Source organism: Anastrepha obliqua, chromosome 3 (genome assembly GCF_027943255.1).
Source record: "Anastrepha obliqua isolate idAnaObli1 chromosome 3, idAnaObli1_1.0, whole genome shotgun sequence".
In the NCBI taxonomy this organism is placed as follows: Eukaryota; Metazoa; Arthropoda; class Insecta; order Diptera; family Tephritidae; genus Anastrepha; species Anastrepha obliqua.
In genome coordinates, this window is record NC_072894.1 from 95,409,830 (window position 1) to 95,432,901 (window position 23,072).

The window sequence follows — 23,072 nt, forward strand, 5'->3', positions numbered from 1 at the left end:
GCTCTGTGAAAATCATATTCTAGGGATCAAAATAAGAAACTTTGCCGAAGGAACCATACCTCTAAAACGAATTCTGATGTCCCTCAATTTAGGTCGAACTTTTTAGTTTCTTTTCTCATATAAAGGCCAAAAATGGTGATATTTTGAAATGATTGTATGGGGAACCCCCCAGGGGAGTTCCAGGGGGTGTGTCACTGGTACGGGTGGATCGGCCGTCCAAAGTTAGTGGGGGTCGGTCATACATTTGGACTCGATTGGAGCACTCTAAATGGGTCAAAGTGGGATTTTTCGCTTGACCCAAATTGGGGGGCATCAGAATTCGTTTTAGAGGTAAGGTTCCTTCGGCAAAGTTTCTTATTTTGATCCCTAGAATACGATTTTCACAGAGCAATGAGCGATTTTTAAATCGACCCGCCCTAATAAACATGAATTTATTTGTATACGAGTATATATAATTGGCGCTTACACCCTTTATTGGGTATTTGGCCACGCTTCTCCTCCTAGGTATTTTGTGGTGTGCGTCTTGTCTTGATGTTGTCCCACAAATGAAGTGACATACAGCTTTATGCCGCCTCCGAACGGCAGATGGTTTTTTATAATATTTGTCATGGCAGAAATGCACTCGAAGGCTTACCTTTACGGTCGTCCCTCAACTATTATATTTCGTTTAGGTGATACAAATATTTATTATTTTCGGTCCTTTGACCATATTTTATTACGATATTAAAGTACAGAAAATTATTGAATTCTTTATACAAAAAAAGTCACAAAGACGGCGCAACGCGCCACTGAATTGTCACGTGCGTGTTTGTTTTTGGCATTTTTAGTTAGTCCAAAACAACTAAAGGCAGCATCCATACTTACGAGTATTACCGGAGTGTAGACCTTCCTCTCATAGATGGAAATATTTAAAATTAGACTAATTGAAAACTTTCGGAGTTCTTTCAGTAATACATGGAGTACAAAGTTCCACAATTTCAATTACAATTCAAGATTACACTGTTCAACAATTTCTGTTTGGAAAATATTTTTTTCACCGAATAATTTTGGCCACATTCCAAAGTCAGTGGCTATCTTCACTGTCAAGAACTGGTAATTTGGTTCAAAGGGACCAAAATAAATCAACTTCAATACGATGGACGATGGCTCATCCCACGTACAACGTACAGAAAAGTATGTTGGTGGTTCTTCAATGATTTTGAGTATATCACATCAAACGGAGTTATACCCCTTACTAAAATAGCTAAGATAAGCCGTAAAGATTTCATAATCTTTCCATGGTAATAGAAAATATGGTGGAGTATCTTCGGGAGCAATCGATCAGTAATGAATTATTTGAAGTAACGATGTGGCCAACATAAAGTCCGAATTTAAATCCAATTAAAAGTTGTTGGTGTTACCTTAGAAACAGCTTGCTTGCTAACTATGATACATTTTCTCATGAAGTAAATCAACTCAGGGAGAGAGTGGAAGAGAAATGTAAGAAAATATTTCGTATATATTGAAATTGTTTAATTACGTGGCCAATTACATAAAGCTCCTAAACAACCAAAGGTAAAAGTACTTGTATGGCATTTTCTGCGCGCTGCTACCTGTAACATAAAAATAGAAATGATCCACTTTGGAGGCAATAAATCAATTAAGAATTGGCTAAAACAATATTAGGCTTAGGGTAGCTGAACAAAGAAAGAGACTACTTCACCAACCTCATTTCAACTATTAAGAGATTTGGGTATCGTTAAAAGTAGACTGAAGCTTGCTTTTTAAAGGTCACTGGCAGTACACGAAGGGAAATGGTTGCTCTTCGGTGACAGAGTTATCCAGAATTGTACTAAATATACGACAACTCAAGTACCAACTGAGGTGGGTGGTAAATCATTGAATCCTCTATGCTCGATTTTGCTCAACGTGCTGCAGCTTGAGAAAACTGCATTCAATAGTGTCACCAAATAGTTATTGTTCTGTTGGTTTTTTAGCCCAGCTATTTCTCCAATTTGTGATGTGCGTCTTAATTTTGTTCCATTTCATGTTTTTTTACGAGAAGCTTTGCTTTATGGAGGTTTGCCATTGTCTACCGGAGGACGACAGCTATTAAAAAAAAACATTTTGGTATTTCATGAACACATCTGGTTATCGACTGGGTTTGATTAAAATCGTGTAAAATTACTCAGTACTATGGGCGATAAACAGATAGGTATACCACAATACCCGCACTTGCTTTACTGCTTTAGGAATGGGATAATTTCAAATGTTCACACCAAGAGACTACAGATCACTACATACACTGTGGGCAAAAAGTAAGGTGAATTTGGTTGTAAAATGAAAAATCTTTATTTATTCTTGTAAATCAATTTCATCCCCTTTAAAATAATCCCCTCTCGATGAAATAGTCCATCCAAATAGTCCATTTTCGCTATAGCCATCAGCACCTTCTTCGATTCAGCTTTTATCTCCTCAATCGACTCGAAACGCGTTCCCGGAGTGGTCTCTTGAGTTTTGGGAATAGACAGAAGTCACACGGAGTCAAATTAGGCGAATACGGTGGTTGCGGAACGATATGCGTGGAGTTTTTGACGAAATGGTCACGAAGAACGAGTGCAGAGTGAGACGGTGCATTATCGTGATGCAAAAACCAAGAGTTGTTGGCCCACAATTCTGGTTTTTTTAGACGAATTGCTTCACGTAAACGACGCATAACGCTCAAATAATATTCCTTATTAACAGTTTGGCCAGGTGGAAGGAATTTATAGTGCACCACACCACGAAAATCGAAAAAAACTGTCATCATGACCTTTATTTTTGAACGACTTTGACGTGCTCTTTTCGGTCTGGCCTCGCCTTTAGCACGATATTCGCTTGATTGGTCGGTTGTTTCAGGGTCGTAAGCATAAATCCAAGTCTCATCTCCCGTTATGATGCATTTGAGCTTGTCCTGATAGTCTGAAAGCATTGTTTCACACACATCAACGCGACGACTTTTTTCCAAGAAATTGAGAGTTTTCGGTACCAAACGAGATTTGACTTTTCGTAGGCCCAAATGGTCTTTCAAAATGGTTTTCACAGATCCTTCTGATATTCCGATCATATCAGTAAGGTCTTTAGCAGTTAACAGCACTAACTTCTTCACTTTATTGACGTGTTGGTCATCTGTTGACGTCGGTAGTCGTCCGGAGCGCTCCAAGTCATCAACACGTTCTCGACCCTCTTTGAAGTCTTTGTACCACTTATAAACATTTTTCTGCGACATTGTCGAATCACCAAATGCCTTCTGCAACATGCTAAACGTTTCCGCAGCCGAAATTTCATTCCGAAAACAAAATTTGATGGCACTTCTCTGCTCAATCAAATCAGACATTGTAAAAATCGAAAAATGCACTCTTGGTCGTTTGGTAAACACAAGCGTAAATATATTACTGATATATATTACTGACATTCACATAAAAGTTGGCCCAGATGTTATTAACAGTGCTGCCAACTCATGAAAAAATAACTACAGCGAAATTTTAATCCCGCGAAGTTTGACAAATAAATTCACCTTACTTTTTGCCCACAGTAGTATGATGGCAGACGAAATGAAATGTTAATAAAACAAGTCCAGGGGCAACTAGATGAAGCAACAGCGCCAAACGAAACAGTCTCCCTTCATACCCAAGCTGTAATGCCCTGTGGTGGCGCTCAAGTGGATGAGAAATTCTTAAAAAAACTGGTTTGTCTTGGTTGCTGATGACCACTTGAGGATAATGATGTGTTCATGGACAAACAAACGCAACACCAAGGGCACATATGTACATACAAGTATTCCCTAAGTATGTGGCTACACACGTATTCACATTAGAGTTATGACAAATTTAACCAGCTTTATTTATTAAATATAATAAGGCAATAGCGCAGGAGATGTCAATTAAGGCGCATAATTGAATTATGTTACATTTGTGCCACATTCAATGCTGCAATCATCGCTCTCGACATACAAACAAAAAATCCACCCTTGGGATTAAGGCTATCTGATTACGACTTGTACTCAAAACTTTCAGATTTGCTCCATATACCAGCTAAGTAGCTGAACGAGAACAAGAACAAAAATAGTCACGCGTGAGACATTACCACAATAAGAGGTTGTATATAATAAAGGATCTTTCAAAAGTTACTAATACCTAGGCGGTACATTTTTTTATGTCATCTCTGACATTTGTCAACTAGGCGATGTACTTATGCAATCTTTCACGACAGAACAACGCATTAAAGTTACTGAAACTTATTAGAAAAATAGTCGATCTTTAAGAACAACATATTGCAAAATTCGTGATTTATTTGGTGGAAATAATCGTCCGAATGAGTCAACAATTCAAAGTTTGGTGAAAAGGTTTCAAGAAACTGGTTTCGGATACTGGATAAAAAAAGGAACTGGACATCTGTTGAGAATATTGTTACTGTAGCGCAAACTATTGCTGAATATCCTTCAACATCGATATCTCAACGCTCTCAACAATTAGGCAATCACGAATGGACTTTTTAGTGGATTTTACTTGTAGACGTGGTCATGACGGACATAACGGAAATAACGTAATTTTCACATATATTTTTTAAGAACCGTATTTTGAAAAAAAAAAAAACATTGAAATCTGAGAGAATATAAATTTAGGCATCGTCTTTTGAAGGGCCCTATATCTATCTAAATATGTATTTGGCACATAAATAGAGCTGGTTATACCCGCATGCAAGCGTGTACTCGTACATATGTATATAAAATATTCGAATAGCCTCACCATGCACAGATAATCTTGTAATCCAACGATAAAATAGCTGCGTATTAACTGAACTTTAAACGTCCACTAGAATTGTGTTTATTTTGTACCACGACAGCAACACTCAAGGCACATTTTACTGCATGCGGTCTACAATAAAATTTTTACTATTGAACAATTTACTAGCTCCTTCAACAGCTACTCCGGACTTACATCTCTAACGCATTCAGAATTTGCACATAAATTGATGTCATTTCAAGATCACACAAGGGCTCCCTTCGGCTAGGTAGATATTACGTGCTCGGCATTAAGTGTCGTTGGTCATGATGGGAAACAGAAGAACTTGCTCTTATGTATATATGTGTGTATGTGCGTTGCCATTTTGCTACCAGAAATTTTATTTATTAAACATTTGTGAGCTGTATGGAAATTCAGTACCTATGAATATATTTAGCAGTATAATACAAAAGGAATAACTAAGTGCCTCTAAATAGGTGTACTGCTTATTCACAGGCATGTTGTATGTGGATTCGCATATATTTTCCTCAAAATATATGTATATCATTTTGTTCTTTTCTTGTTATTTTGTCCTTCATGACATTATCAACACAATTGATTGGGAAATCTTGCTACATCTACATTTAGTAACCAGCGTAAATTGCTCTTGGGTTTATTGCACCCGGATGGCAAAAACACAGTGGAACAATATGCAAAAAATTTTTAATTCCCGAGGTGAACTAACGATGTCGATATATATGGTTTGACAGCTGAGAATGACAAACTGTGTTGGTATTTCTGTTCAGTAAATTTTGTGGAGTTCGTTTAACGCTCCCGAATTGAATAAAATAAATCTGTTCGGGAAGATCGTACAGCACTGGCGGCATCATCGGCCCTTATTTCTTTCGAAAAGAGGAAGGAGCTGCCGTTACTGTGAATGGCGAGCGCTATCGAGCCATGCTGACTGAATTTTTGTTTCTAAAAATTAATCAGCTAAGCAACGATGACATTTGGTTCCAACAAGACGCCCCAACTTTATTAGAAAAAGTAATGAAATCTTGGACTGATCGAATTGGCCAAGTAACTCATAGTCCGCGGCGGACATATGCCGGATATCATTAGATTATAATAAAAAAATTCATTCAAATATTATTTCTGCTTTCAACTATCATTTTAGGTTGTCAAACTCTTAAAAAAACACCCAATATTATTTTTATAGATTATGAAAAATAAGAAGGCATATGTTTTATTGTAATTTCTTTAATTTTATGCCCCTCAAAGTTTACAGTTCTCATTTTATAGGCGCTCTGAGATATTTTGGTGTAAACCATATCTGGAATCATAAAAACTATTTTAATATTTAAAAATCTAGTTTCGAAATATTTCTTAAATATTAAATTTAGGAAAAAATCAATTCATTTTTTTTCTCGGTAGATGGCTGTAGTGATCGATATCTCGTAAAGTATGGATCAAATAATTTAAAGCTTATGCTCGTTGTCAAGGTGGCATTTCACAGTGAAGAAAGCCTTTTGCAGTTTTTTGTCTGTTCTATTCCGTTCTGAGTTACTGGATGTTGACAATGGAAGTCAGCAAAGAGAAAATTCAATAGATTTTACAGTTTGTCTTTGATAAAGACGAAAATACAAACCAGGCCGCTAAAATTGTAAATGCTGTTTATGGTGCTGATAATTACGTACAATTTTGATTGCGTCGATTCCATTCAAACATTTTTGATGTTAAAGAAAATGTTGATAATGTCGATAAAATCACAGAAATAATCGAAGTTGGCCGGCACGTTAGTGGCCATAGCATCGCCCAGAAGCTAAAGATCGACCATAAAACAGTGTTCAACTATTTGCACAAAAATTGTACGTAAAAATAGTAGTTTTTTTCCCCCAAACAAATATTTTAATTTTAATTAAATATTATTTTCTTCTTCGCAATCTGTAATTCAAAGGAAACTTTCAAAATAAATTATTAAATTTATTTCACGGATTATTAAAAAAAGTACACTAAGTGTACTTAGTGTACTATCTACGCTATCGCACCAAGGTAAACGACTATATGATACCGGAAATTGAAGGCCGTGAGCTTCACAACATTTGATTTCAACAAGATGGCGCTACTTGCCATACAGCCCCTGAAACAATTGATTTACTGCCCCGTCGTTTCGGTGAGAAAATTTTTCTCTCGTCTCGGAGCAGCCGATTGGCCACCAAAATCGTGTAATATCACGCCTTTGGATTTTTATTTGTAGGGGTATGACAAGTCTTATGATTTGTGGATGAACCAGTTTCATTGAAAAATTGTAGATAAACCAGCTTCAAAAATACTAAAGTTATTCACGAGATACCGAACAAATTCCTCCAGAGAGTCATTCAAAATTGGTGTTTACGGATGACCGAATTACAGCGCAGTTGCGGCCAACATTTGAAAGGGAATATCATTAAAAAATAAATGTCATTAATGGTTCTACACAAAAACAATAAAGATTGCCCAATCAATTTGAATTTTCGCTATTTTATTTCGATTTAAAATCCGATTCCTCTAAATTGATCAGCCTTTAATAGGACTATGAATAAGTTCGTGCGGTTTTTTTCGAAATTTGAAACTTTATTGACGTAAAATGGTTACAAATTTAATATTCATAGTATTGTCCATCGCTTGCTACTACTTTTTCCCATCTTTCTGGCAATTCACGGATTCCCTTTGTGAAAAATTCGGTCGGTTTTGCCGCAATCCACGAATCGATCCATTTTTTGACTTCATCGTAATTACGGAAGTGCTGGTCAGCCAGGCCATGTTGCATCGATCGGAAGAGATAGTAATCGGATGGCGCAAGGTCTGGACTATACGGCGGGTGGGGTAAGACATCCCATTTGAGCGTTTCTAAGTATGTTTTGACCACTTGTGCAACATGTGGCCGAGCATTGTCATGTTGCAAAATAACTTTGTCGTGTCTATCGGCGTATTGCGGCCGGTTTTCTCGCAGTGCTCGGCTCAAACGCATCAATTGTCGTCGGTAGACATCCCCCGTAATCGTTTCATTCGGTTTCAGTAGCTCATAATACACAACACCCAGCTGGTCCCACCAGATACACAGCATAACCTTCAGGCCATGAATATTCTGCGCCGACGTCGATGTTGAAGCATGGCCAGGGTATCCATACGTTGCCCGACGTTTTGGATTGTCGTAATGGACCCACTTTTCATCGCCAGTCACAATTCGATGCAAAAAACCCTTTCTTTTGTGCCGTTGAAGCAGTTGTTCGCATGCCATAAAACGGCGTTCAACGTCTCTTGGCTTCAATTCATACGGCACCCAATGGCCTACCTTTCGGATCATTCCCATGGCTTTTAAACGTTTGGAAATGGTTGATTGATCAACTCCCAAAGTTTTTGCAACCTCTTCTTGCGTTTGAGTCGGATCTTGATCGAGCAATTCCTCCAATTCGGTATCCATGAACTTTGGTGGCGCGGCCAAAATCACCACTTTTAAAGCGTGCAAACCACTTCTGGCACGTTCGCTCAGCTAGAGCATGCTCACCATAAACTTCCACCAAGATACGATGACTTTCGGCTGCTTTTTTCTTCATATTAAAAAATTCCCCGCAAAAACACATTATTTGGCACGAAACTCGACATTTTCAAGTGTGGTAAAAATATTGTTGTTTACGCTTCAAATAAAAAACTTATACTGACGTTTGTGCCTTACGACAGTAGCTCTCCAATGAATGTTTGGAAATGTGGATCGATGGAATAATAATCAAGTTACGCCATCTGTTGTAAAACCGCACGAACTTATTCATAGTCCTATTATATTCCTTAGCTATACTAAAATTTTTTTACAGAGAAGTATCTAAATTTGTACGATATTTCTTAGACTTTTTTAAACGATTTTCTATCAAATTTATTAATTATTTATGCACAAAGAGCATTTTAGAATCAGGTGATCTCAGCTGTGGGTATTTTTTGACGACCAGCTGAGAATTTTTTTTACTTATGGATCTGTACAGTGATTCTGGCTAAGCTTCATGGGCCAATTAATTTAGCAGTGGTGTAATTATCTAAGAATAAAGATTTGGTGGCCCTCTTCGCCTATTATAACAAAAAATTTTAAGGTAAAGAAAGAAAATAAAATTTCAAAAAAAACTGGAATTACCCCATATTCTGCAAAGAACTTCTTCTATCAAGCATTCATTTGACCTATTTTTTGCAAAGTAAAGGGTGTTTTTTTAGAGGTTAGGTTTTCAAGATGTTTTTAATGTTATGGCCAAGAATTTAGCTTTATTATAAAGATAAGGGTTTGCCATTATGTTTTAAAAATGATTTCGGGCAAGTGGCCTCCGCGGCTGGCTCGAATAAATTCCAGCCGAGAGTCCCAATTTTCGATCACTTTTTGCAGCAATTGGGGCCGTATGTCAGCAATAACGCACCGAATATTCTCTTCCAAGACGTCAATCGTCTCGGGCTTATCTGCGTAGACAAGCGACTTCACATAGCCCCACAAGAAATAGTCCAGCGGTGTTATATCGCACGATCTTGGAGGCCACGCCACAGGTCCACGGCGCGAGATAATGCGCTCACCAAAAGTTTCCTTCAATAAATCGATTGTTGCGTTGGCTGTATGGCACGTAGCGCCGTCTTGTTGGAACCAAAGGTCGTCCACATCAACATCGTCCAATTCAGGCACGAAAAAGTCATTAATCATGGCTCTATAGCGCTCTCCATTGACTGTAACATTATGGCCGGCTTCATTTTTTAAAAAATATGGACCAATGATTCCCTCTGCCCATAGAGTACACCAAACAGTGACTTTTTGAGGATGTAACGGCGTCTCAGCAATGGCTTGTGGATTATGTTCACTCCAAATGCGACAATTTTGCTTATTGACATACCCATTCAACCAAAAGTGAGCTTCATCGCTGAACAAAATTTTCTTGTGAAAATCGGGATCGGTGGCCATCTCGTCTTGGGCCCATTCACCGAACGTGCGACGCGCTTGATGGTCGTTCGGCTTCAATTCTTGCACGAGTTGGATTTTGTAAGCCCGTAAACCAAGATCCTACCGCAAAATCTTCCATAAAGTGGATGGACACATCTCCAGCGTCTTCGGTGCGCACTGTACGACGTCTCTGAGGATGCGTATTATCCACTAGAGCAAACGTGGTGCGAAACCGATCCATGGTTAATCGAATTAGTGACTCTGATGGACGATTATGTCGACCGAATATTGGACGCAGCGCGCGATGCGTTGCGCGAACCGAACCATTGTTTTCGTAATAAATTTGCACGATTTGCATACGTTGTTCAGGTGTAAGTCTATTCATTATGAAATGGCAAACCAAACTGAGCATAAATCAAGTGACAGCTGTCAAAAATACCATCTACGAAAAAAGTAGTGCCAACTTGAAAACCTAACCTCTAAAAAAAACACCCTTTAGATGTATTGATTTTGACAGGTAAAATAAATTCAAACTCATATATTAGATGACATCTTATTCTTCCCACTTGTCGTTGTAAGCCTACCACCTGTTTTCAACAAATTATCAGCGAAAGCTCAAAGCTTGACGATAAAGTTTGGCGTCTACTGTAGGAAACCAAAAGTAAACTTTTCGACTCGTCTTCCTAAACATTGTAGCGTATGTTAGACTAAAACTATAGTCATTAATGTGGTGGTATGTCAAAAGGTTTAGATACTTTGACTAATCGTTCTTAAATTATACTGACAATCTTGGAGACCAGATCAATGGGTTTGTTCTTAAAACAAATTGGTTTAAAGAGAAGTAGCAGTTGCACTGCTACTGTGGTATCACAATGGATCAGCAATGATCTAAGTGAGCCGGTTTAAAAACCCGCTGCCAAATTCTACCTACTTACCTACCTACTGATTTTTAATGCGGTGAAATGTACAAGCTTGTAACAACACAAAAACAAATCAGCAGTCGGAATTTTTTGAAAAAATGTTGTCCTAATAATGTTGGGAAGCAAAACATAATCAAAAGAATAGAGGTACAAAAGCAATATTGCATAGCATTGCCAAAGGCAAAAAAACGAGAAAGCACGATGCAAGAAAACAAATAAGCAGATACGTGAGCGCACATTTTCTTATCTTTACTTTAACTGCTTATTCCCGCTGAAATTAATAAAATTTGCAAAAAAATAAAAATAACACAAATCGAAATGAAAGTATTAAGGAAAATTGTGCACACTTACGCACAGAAAAAAAGTCCTACTGGCAACAGGCCAAACGTTAAAAAGTCAGTGCGAAAATGTTATGATTGATTACCTCGAGATCCCTTGAGTGCATTGTGTTTGATGATAGAACTTACGTCAAAATGCACTCTAGAACATTACCAGATCCATAGTGTTATATAAAAGAGAAAAGTGATACAGAGGACGAATCAGTAGCATGCATAAAAGTGAAAAAATATATCCCTATAGTAAGCTATTTGTCTTCGCATCATCTTCAGAATATTCTAGCCGAACACCATCAGCAACGACGCGCTGTGGAAATCAACGCATTAGGAACCCTACCTATGGCAAATCAAAAGCAGAGAGCGGTGATGGATAGGTCACACGCTAAAAAACCATTAGATAGCATCGCAAGAATGACACTGGTCTGCAACCCGAAACCCGCAAAAGAGCAGGGGCCGCGGTCGGCCAAAAAATACTTGGAGAAGGTCGATCAGGCGTGAGCTGGCAGATGCCGACATCTCATGGGACGGCGCAAAAATAACAAACCAGAACCGTGTACGATGGCCTTGACGAGACCCTATGCTTGCGAGTGAAGTGAACGAGGGGAAAAATGGCAAGCTATTTCTAAATACATCTTAAAACTTGCCCATTTTACATCACGAGAACTACAGAAGCCGCAGTTGACAGCAACAGTCAACAATATTTTGGCCCGATTTAGCTAATGTGCAGTACATCTATTCCACTTTGACTTTTTCGAAATATTACAACTTCAGTTATGTAGCAAAAGAGGAGAGCCCGTCATATACTAAATAATTTGGGTCAATCGGGAGATATTGGGCTATTGTGAAACAAAATCATAAGAAATAAGGCCAAGCTGCTGGTAACCTGAAATAGTTTAAAGAAAACTGGCTTCATCTTTGCGGTATGGCACAAACCGATGTTTGCAGAACGTGATGAGAGGGATAAAGCAAAAGGTTCAGCAGAAATTAATAGAATATTTTTTTAATTCATTATCTAAAAAATTTATATTATTTACTTATTGCTATCAACAAAAAAGTTTTTACGGAAAAAAAATTCGTTACTTTATTACCTAAACAATGTGCGCAGTTTGTTTTCGGTACAGTCCTTAAGAAGTTTACTCCAACCGCATATGTCAACTCACTTTGCCATTCTCAGCTGGCAAACCATAGTTATCGATATCGAAAGTTCTAATGCAGGTAAAAAACACCCGATTTAGGTTCGTTGCCAAATACAGAATTCCAAACAACGGTCCTGCGATAACCTAATCAAATACGATGCTCTCATAATTCTTCAATAAATGTTCAACGGAGTCTTGCGAAATCCTACTTTTTTATTTGTTTCCAATATAGTATATTTTTATCTCCGGTGGATATAGTAAACATATACATGCATATGTCCTGGTTGTCCAGATAACTATGTCTTGCTTCAATGCCTTATGCTGCAAGTATGCAATCCTAAAACCTAAAAATGTCCTAAATGTATTTGTCCTGATGGAATCCTTTACACTGTTAAAAAATGTCCGACACATTTTCATCTTGGAAAGATTTTCAGAAGAGTTTATGCAGTACGAACCAAATAACGAAATAAAAAACTATCAAATGTGTGTCGAGACACAAAAGTATCTACTGGTGGAAATGATTTCATCTTCCTTTTGACTAATCTAATTTTCACGAGTGTAACAAATGTTTTGAAAACTCGAAATTTTTTAATTCTTAGAATGGCCGAGAACTCAAGAAATTCCAAACTCTCCTTAAAAGACGATGAATGCACTTTCACTTGGAAACTTTTCACTGGTTGGGATTTCATGATTGGTAAGTTGAAGGATAAGAAAATCTTATGCAGTTTTAACTTCTCCATTTTCAATCATAAAAATCGACTTTATAAACTTATTCAAAAACTCACAATTTATATTATCAAAATTTTCTAACAACTATAAAAATAGGCCACGCAGAAACCGCGCACAACAGAATCGCATCCGTAGTAGTTGGTTTCAAAGAGGTACTACTCGAAGAGGCCGAAAAGAAGAAGGATAATCGCAAGTGAGACAAATGCATTTTATAGCATTTTAAAATATGTGGTATTTATAACATTTTATTCTATTTCACTTAATGGAAACTCTCTGCTTTCATTCCTCAGTTGGCGCATAATACTGCAACGTATATTGGTGAATGTGGTGGTGATGGGTCTTTTAGCTGCCTCGGCATACACTGTTGTGAAATTGGTTAATAAGTTAGTACAGTTAACCGCTGAACTTTATCACAATGCGTTTTATTGTGCATCATGCGTTCGATATTTATTCCAAATTGAAAATTTCAATGCTTTGCTATGCTTTTATTATTCTCCAAAATAATTTTTTTACGCTTTCCGCACACAGCTCGGAGCAACTGGCGCGTAATGGCAATTTGCTGAGTCGCAATGCGGTTAACATCACCATCACGCTTTTGGCGTTTTTTATGCCAATGATATTTGACGCACTGGGATTATTCGAAAATTGGCATCCGCGACAACAGTTACGCTTGCAATTGGCACGGTAAGATAACTGTTCCTTCTTATGCACACATATATTTACATTAGGCTCCTCCTTATTTTTTCGGACTAAACATTTCATAAGTAGAAGCTCTCGATATTTGACTTCCATTGAACTTATGTAACAGAGGCAAAGTTAAGCCATTTGTATTGCTAGCTCGCATATTATGAATAAATTTAAAACAAAATGCAATTTATTCCAAATAATTATAAATAACATTGAATAACTTTGAAAAAAAAACTGATTTGTATAAGTGAGGTATTTTAATTTGGTTTGATTATTTACAATTTATTAAAACTATTTTTTGAATACAATATCAATCAAGTGGTCACCTTAATTAACAAACACAAGCTGCGATCTTTTTTCTGCGTTTATCATCACCTTATCAAGCATTTCGGGTTTTATAGCGTCGATTTCGGCACGAATGTTTGCCTTAAGCTAGTCAATAGTCTGGGGATCGTTGGCGTAAACCTTACTTTTCAGAGAACCTCACAAAATGAAGTCCAGGGGGGGTTAAGTCAGGTGATCTGGGGGGCCAGTCGATATCGCCTCTTTTTGACACTGGACGTTCCGGGAATTTTCGTTGCAGAAATTCAATTGTTGCCTTCGCAGTGTGGCATAGCGCACCGCCTTGTTGAAACCACTAACTGTCTAAACCTTTCTCATGCATTTACGGGCAGACATAATGAGCCAGCATCCATCGATATCGGTTTCCATCGACCGTTACGTTTTCCCGGTAACAAATTTGGACCAATGATGGTTTTGGCGCAAATGCCGGCCCAAACAGTTACTTTCCGATCATGCAATGGCGTTTTATGGATCTCGTGTGGATTCTCAGTTCCCCAAATGCGGCAATTTTTTTATTCAAAAATTCAAAAATTCAAAATTTGGGTTTAGTGGCAACCATTCGAGCGACTGTTTGGGTGTATTCCAAGAGACGTCAATGGTTTGTCGGCAATATTCTTTGTGTCAATCGCACTTTATACGGAAACAAATTTATATCATCCTTTAAAATGCGTCGCATTGTGGTTTCGCTGACGCCAAAATGCTGAGCGCGACGACGATACGACACTGATGGCTCCTGGCCAACGTTTTCCCTCACTGCTTCAACAAGTTCATTGGAACGTGTTGGTCGTTGATAAACGGCATGTTGACGATCTCCTACTGTCCCGTATTCAAAAAAATTCGACACCAAATGACGAATAGTATTGTCAGACGGTGCCTATTTGCCACGATACTTTTTGCGATATGCGCGTTGAGTTAGAACAATAGAACGACTATTTTCGATGTATAACGTCACTATTTCAGCTCGTTGTTTCGTTGTAAAGCGATCCATTGTTGAAATGTATGTTGAAGTCGATCGGTTGTTAAATGACAAAGTTATTCAGCGTTTACATCCCGACGTAAAAGATGGCGCAAAAATTAATAAAAATCGTTAATAAAACAGAAATAAAAAAAATCCTCATATTTTTCACTCCAAACTTGTTTCTCAATCCCATAAATAAATATAAATCATATAGAGTATCCTCAAACTTCGGCCAAATGGGTTTGAGTGAGGCTATCATTCGGTATGGTCCGGGATCGAATGCTCACGCTTTATAGGAAAACTAGGACTATGTTTAAGTTCGTGCGGTTTTTTTTCGAAATTTGAAACTTTATTGACGTAAAATGGTTACAAATTTAATATTCAAAGTATTGTCCATCGCTTACTACTACTTTTTCCCATCTTTCTGGCAATTCACGGATTCCCTTTGTGAAAAATTCGGTCGGTTTTGCCGCAATCCACGAATCGATCCATTTTTTGACTTCATCGTAATTACGGAAGTGCTGGTCAGCCAGGCCATGTTGCATCGATCGGAAGAGATAGTAATCGGATGGCGCAAGGTCTGGACTATACGGCGGGTGGGGTAGGACATCCCATTTGAGCGTTTCTAAGTATGTTTTGACCACTTGTGCAACATGTGGCCGAGCATTGTCATGTTGCAAAATAACTTTGTCGTGTCTATCGGCGTATTGCGGCCGTTTTTCTCGCAGTGCTCGGCTCAAACGCATCAATTGTCGTCGGTAGACATCCCCCGTAATCGTTTCATTCGGTTTCAGTAGCTCATAATACACAACACCCAGCTGGTCCCACCAGATACACAGCATAACCTTCAGGCCATGAATATTCTGCGCCGACGTCGATGTTGAAGCATGGCCAGGGTATCCATACGTTGCCCGACGTTTTGGATTGTCGTAATGGACCCACTTTTCATCGCCAGTCACAATTCGATGCAAAAAACCCTTTCTTTTGTGCCGTTGAAGCAGTTGTTCGCATGCCATAAAACGGCGTTCAACGTCTCTTGGCTTCAATTCATACGGCACCCAATGGCCTACCTTTCGGAACATTCCCATGGCTTTTAAACGTTTGGAAATGGTTGATTGATCAACTCCCAAAGTTTTTGCAACCTCTTCTTGCGTTTGAACCGGATCTTGATCGAGCAATTCCTCCAATTCGGTATCCATGAACTTTGGCGGCGCACCCTCGCGTTCTTCGTCTTCCAAGCCAAAATCACCACTTTTAAAGCGTGCAAACCACTTCTGGCACGTTCGCTCAGCTAGAGCATGCTCACCATAAACTTCCACCAAGATACGACGACTTTCGGCTGCTTTTTTCTTCATATTAAAAAATTCCCCGCAAAAACACATTATTTGGCACGAAATTCGACATTTTCAAGTGTGGTAAAAATATTGTTGTTTACGCTTCAAATAAAAAACTTATACTGACGTTTGTGCCTTACGACAGTAGCTCTCCAATGAATGTTTGGAAATGTGGATCGATGGAATAATAATCAAGTTACGCCATCTGTTGTAAAACCGCACGAACTTAAACATAGTCCTATTATTATATTATAGAAAATCCATTTTTTGCATTTATTTATTACAAAAATGTATTGATGCTAATTATATTTTCTAAACATTTTAAACAAAATTTAAAAAATAGACCATCTCGATAAACAACTAATATAATAAAATCCGTCCAAGCTTAGTGCACGTATTGTCATTGCTCTCCATCCATCTGTCTGATTTTGCCAGCTCCAACTTTCATTGTCTGTGAGTTTGCTTGATTCCAAAAACTAGGAGCTGGCCCAAATCAAGATTAATTAAAAATTTCGGTCCGTACAGAATTTAGCACTTCTTTACTCGTTTTAAAATATTTTTTTAATTCCACATCAAAGCAACATTGCGATTAGTCAAATCCAAAGCGAAACTGAGCTAAATGGGGTTTTCGACTCCCGTCCCAATCGACTCTTAATGCTTGGTTTTATTTCCTACCTCTGGATTTAGCGATTCAAGAGGAGGCAGCGCATGCGATGTGTTGACATGCAGTCAAGTTTATGGATTATGGTACGTCGATCAGAGCCAGGACTCAGGCAGTTGTTTAAAAGGTAGTCAAAGCACTGGCCTATGTTTTTGCACTTAATGCAACGGATAAGCGGAATCTATTTTGGAAGAAAGTGCGTCGTTAGTTTAGCTCCAAAGGAGGAAGAGCTGGGTCAAACATGCAAATGAGCGCAAATTATATATGACCGCAACGATATATATATATATATATATATATCGGGCACATCAAAGCTTTCAAGGTAGGTCAAAAGGTCTTATCAGACCGAGAAGGAGATAGCCACGAGCTCTGATACGACTAATTATTGGACGGCATATAGTCCACCATAGGCATCATCGACGAGCCACTGTATACCTCTTGTTTGGAGAATGAAGATAGTACAGGACATTTTCGCTACTGCTGTCCTTCTTTCTCTACGACTCCAGTGGTACATTGTCAATGTACATTAAGGCGAGCTACATTCTTTTTCCCTCGAGATTCATAAAAAATGTGGGAAGTTTGCTGAGCAGTAATGAATCCCTACCCCACCTGCACTACCCACCCATTAAATCCTATCTCTTGGCCTTAGGTACAATGGTCCACATTACCTACGTGTATTATCTAATATAAAATGTAGGTATATTTCCTTTAGCATGTGTGAATTAGCTAGAAAGTTTCTATTTCAAATTGAATGTTCAGAAAAGTAAAGCAACTGGAGGTCAAATACGATTTAAATTAAATAAATTTCAATAAAATTATTTTTTCGCAAATTTTTTCTCCCCATGTCAGCATTATGATACTCAACATGCTCAACTTGTATTCGCTGATGTTCTCCTTCATCTACAATATAAACAGCAAGGAAGGACCCTTGCAGATGCTCAAGGAGCGTTACGACAACTCAACAAATGAAATGAATGAGTTAACTCAATTAATTGAGGGCCTAAAAAATAGCGGCAATAATAACACGGCGATGGGCCTGGCGCTCACCAATTTCAATGCAACTAGCAGCAGTCTACTAACTACCACCACAGCTGCCATAACCACACTTTACGGCTGGGCAACACGTCTGAAATGCCGTAATATCACAGTGAAATGCTCAAAACCAACACGTATCAACATTCGAAATTTCGCAACCGCAACCACACTGTTGCTTATCAATCTAACCACCTCCACGATGATGCCACACACAACCAATGAGCCAAGCACTTGGCCACCCATGTTAACTACTCTAGCCAGCACAATACCATCTACAACAGAAATCGATACAACAACAGCTTCGACTCAACCACCAGAAACAACATTGTCCACAAAAGTGGATTACACTGACACAAGCGGAAACACCAACGCACAAACGGAGACTACAGAATCATCTACTACGCCACAGTCCACGTCAACTACTACCTCCGCGCCAGGTAGTGATAGTTTCTTCGATTATATGGATTATTTTGTGGGCATGCCACTCGAGCTGAGTGATTCGTTGGAGGAGATGGTTAGCGCCACAGAGACGACGCGTAGCAGTTTAAGCGGAGCGACTGAAAATGTGCGCCGTACCAGAACATTGAGCCGCAAACCTAGACAAGCTGTACTGTCAAGTGCGGATGAGACGACACAAAGATCGGTGCGAGGAAGATACAGTCGACGACGCAATGAACAGCGCGGACAAAGCAGCGGAGAAAATGAAGACTACACCGACAGCAGCGCAACGACGACTACTATAGCAGCACCGTCAACATCTACGCCAATCGACGACTTCGGTAATGCAATCCCGATTTTAATTAATTCACAAGAACAAGATGAAGTATTACAGTCACCACAAAATGAATCATTACCGGCGTTACATGTCAATACAAAATTACTGGATGAAGTGTTGGCTTATTTCACAAGTTCAACATCAACCGTTGAGCCGCCGACCACAAGGTTACCACCCACCAAAATGACAGACGCAACGACAACAACAGCAACAACAACAACTAATACAGAGCTTCCATATAGCAGCACACCGTATTTCATAGCCGAAGATGACATACTCGACGAATCCTCAGACACCGTCAATTATGACGCTAATGAAATCGATGATGAAAATTTCGAAACTTGTATTCGCACCATTTGCGATCCATATCCGGACGAAAATTACAGTAGCACTGAGATAGATATAACCACTATACCGACCACAACCACATTGACACCGATGGAGACTTATGAAGTGAAATTGAATAGGGTGAAGTCGGATATACAGGAGGTACAGCGCAATTTGACTAGCATGTGCTGGGAAACGTCCCTGGGTCAGGAGCTCGCAAAGGTTATCGTTTCAGATGGGGTAAGTAGGTGGAAGAATATTTTTTTAAGTATTTAGTATATTTTAGCAACTTTTCTCTGCTACCAATGTTCCATTATTTGGGTATGCATCAATCCAATAAACCAAGAGCTACTTCCTTTTATCAATAGCTACTGCTTTTATGAAATGTGTGTTATGAATATCGTGAATTATGAAGCTCTTATTTTCAAACAAAAATTTGCCAGCAAAATATTGCTTTTCAACTGTAGATAGTTTTATCTTATTTACCACGATTCGATCTTAGGATAACCACAGGAGGGTCTGAGGTATCCAACCTGAGGCAAGTTCGATGTAAAGCTCCACGGGTTTTTCACGCAAATCAACGACTTAGTAACACCGAGCACTTTCATTAATAAACACATAGATAATTTCTTTGAGGGTATTTCATGAAATGCAAATATCAGCATTTAAATTCAATTGCCAATTGTTCAGTAATTGAATTGAGACCGAAAATGATGATTGGTTAACTTTAGACATCAATGACTCCAATTAAACATTGTTGAGATGTAAACGAATTTCTTTCGCAAAATCTTCCACAAAGTAATTGTTTGCGTACTTGATGACGGGTACGCACTCTACACAAGCTCCTTGCATATTGTGTAAAGTGTTTGGTGGGCATTTTTTACTGATCACGGGTTATATATATATATATATATATATATATAATTGGCCGAGTTCCTCAAATGGATTGACCCAATTTTTTTACGGATTGTTCAAATTTTCAAACTTTGGGCTAAGTGCAAATAATTTATCAAAAATATTATATTATATATGAAACGACTTGAAATATAATTTCTATCGTCAGACTTTTGTAGTAGAATTTAAGGAACTTTGAGTATCCCTGTGGTGTGACTTGGTATTGCTTCGAGTCCTTGCTGCAAAAGCTGTCTGTAGGATGAAGTGGAATCATCTCGGAGCCTCCTCCTCCGCTATCCTACTCTTATTTGCTATAAAAAAGAAACTACTTAATATTTTTCCAAACTTTTTTTTTCATTTTGAAATACAATCCTTCCGGTTAATGATAGAACACAACTTTATTCACATGGCTGCCTCGGCTAGCCATACACCATCCCATACGGCGTCATACCAAGGTCTTTACGCAAAATTCGTCTCAATGATGTCTCCGAAATGTCCAATTGTTGAGAACGACGGTGACGGTAATTCACGAACACTCTCGGCCACAGCAACAATATTTTCGGGTGCACGCACGGTTTTTGGTCGGTCACGCGTCGGTTTGTCAATAAGCAACCCAGTTTCTCTTACTTTTTTTATCTACATATAATTACAAACATCATTCTTAATTGAGGTCCACCCTTGTGGATGGCTTGAGCTAATTCAGAAAAATCTCCAATCATCTATAAACATTCCAGAAGATAATGCGTATTAAAAATTATATGTAGCTGTAAAAATAAGACGGGAGAATTGTTCAACAAAAGAACTGAAAGCATTTAAGCTAAAACAATTATTGTCGGCCCATTGGGAAATTACATATAGGTCACTATTAATTTTGAAAAACAAATCCTCAACTAGTCCAGTTCTGTTGGACAAATAAAAATAAAAAAAATAAATAATTGGCGCGTACACTTCTGTTAGGTGTGTGGCCGAGCTCCTCCTCCTATTTGTGGTGTGCGTCTTGGTGTTGTTCCACAAATGGAGGGACCTACAGTTTCAAGCCGACTCTGAACGGCAGATATTTTTATGAGGAGCTTTTTCATGGCAGAAATACACTCGGAGGTTTGCCATTGCCTGCCGAGGCGCGACCGCTATTAGAAAAATGTTTTTATTCATTTTGCTTTCACCGAGATTCGAACCAACGACCTCTCAGTGAATTCCAAATGGTGATCACGTTGGACAAATACAATTGAGAATATATCAAATCACAAAAAGGCTTAAGAAAAGCGGAACATAGGCCGAACCTTGCGAAACACCGGAGCCAACAAAACAAGACCTGGAGGAGCAAACCTGGCACAATACCTTTTGAGTACTTACTGAAATGTAGCTAGACAAAGCTATCAGAAAATCCATAAAAGTGTTTTTAAAAATAAAAGAATCTCTTATCAACAAAGTTCAAGGTTTACCGAATCGAATGCCTTAGAATAATGCAGAAGGCAAAGAAGAGATAGGTCGTCGCTATTGTCAATCTGTATTCTTATGTCGTTAAGTATTTTCATCGTAGCCGTAGAGCAGCAATGTTAAGGTCTAAGCCCAAACTTCAGAGGGGCAATAAATTATTATCCTGAATAAATTATAAAATTTTACCATACCATCAGCGACTCGCACACCTTTCAAAAGGCTGGTAAAATGCTTACAGGTCTATAATCACTAGAGCTCGTAGCATTGCTCCTTGCGAGGACAGGAATGATGATAGCCGTTTTCCACTCTGTTGGAAAACATGAAGTTGTAGCACCTTGCGGCATCACAAGTTTCAGAAATGTCCAATGAGATTCGACTCGATACCCATGACAGATGTCAAAACTTCTGATTCCGATACCTCATCAAATTTAAACTCATCTTCTAAACAAAAAGTACCTACTAATAAAAATTTTAGACTGCAGTATTTTTGTTGCATTTGTAGGCGCTAGTGAAATAGTCATTAAGCATTTCAGGGAATATAAATACTTAAATTTTCCATGCGCATTCACGTTTTTCAATTACGTCATAAATCTTTAGATAGTAGTGAGGGCTCCAATATTTAAAGTGCAATCGCTTTGCGTTTCTTAAAATGACAGAAGCTTTATTTCATGCATTTTTGTATTTACAAAATTTACTTTAAGAAATTAAAAAGACAATTTTTCACTTCGAAACGTACTTAAATCTAAATAATTAAAATAAAATGAAATAAAATAAAGTACTCGTAAATTAGTTATTCACATTTGATAAGAATGTGAATGGCATCGGCCGAGTAATTTGTTGCCCAGTTTACTATATTTCTGCATAATTTATTTGAATTCTGTAATATTTATTGCTTAGATTTCTCTGAGGAAACATCGATTCAACTTGTTTTTTTTTTACACCTGTCAGAAATGTCAAATAGAATCCCACTTGTAAGGCCAGAGTAACCCTTCAATGAAATCATCTCAAAATAAATTATATTTAGTAGAATAGTTTTGTCATAAAGACCTAGAAAATATATTTCCAGGCAAGTGAGTGTCTCATTCCGGGTAAATATTGAATTAATTTTGCTCTTTGTATTATCATATTTCGAACAACTACTCGTAGTTAGGCTACGTGTTCTGAACTCTTAAAAGTACTTACTCTACATTTATGCTACGCACCGCTGGCTTGACTGCAATTATTCACGCACACAGATATGAGTTTGCAAGTATGGATTCACGCATACCTACATAGGTCCCCGTTGTGTTGAAAGAAACTGCACTGTGGTGTGAAATAAGTACTCGTATGCAGTTGAAACTTTGTTAAAACATACCATCCATCAGCTCACTCAAGTGCATATACACACTTATATATGCTTACGCATATGAGCACACACCAAGGAGGATTGCAGCTTTTTCGCATAATTAGCTACTTAAATTTTCCTCGTGTCCTGATTATAAGGTAAAAAGTTAAGGACTTGTTCAGAAGTGAAGTGTTACAGAACTTTACAAAACGCGGTCTACCAGTAAGTGTTGAGGAATTAAATTCTTTATTATACAATAAGTTAAGTAAAAATAAAATTGAAAATATACGAAAATTTAATATGAATGGAATTGTGGGTTCTAAGCCACAAACTAAAAGGTTTGTTTTTTATATACGAATACCTGCCCATGGTGTTGGTTTTAAAATATGTATAAGTAAATGAAAACCATGAAGTCGAACTGGCATGAGAGATCCATTGCACAGAAACTGGAGGCTAGCGGGAAAATCATTTCCAACTATTTGCGTAAGGCT

The 23,072-nt window shown here is 38.2% G+C and overlaps 1 protein-coding gene across 1 annotated transcript in view; it reads left to right on the forward strand.

Annotated features, from left to right (window-relative positions):
- The window catches only part of LOC129242125 (transmembrane channel-like protein), a 107,148-nt gene that overhangs the window by 80,317 nt on the left and 3,759 nt on the right, over positions 1-23,072 (forward strand). The window contains exons 10-14 of the mRNA XM_054878683.1: positions 12,678-12,772; positions 12,904-13,000; positions 13,098-13,190; positions 13,336-13,491; positions 17,639-19,166. Of these exons, the coding sequence (XP_054734658.1) occupies positions 12,678-12,772; positions 12,904-13,000; positions 13,098-13,190; positions 13,336-13,491; positions 17,639-19,166 (1,969 nt within the window). The remainder of the gene's footprint in view (positions 1-12,677; positions 12,773-12,903; positions 13,001-13,097; positions 13,191-13,335; positions 13,492-17,638; positions 19,167-23,072) is intronic.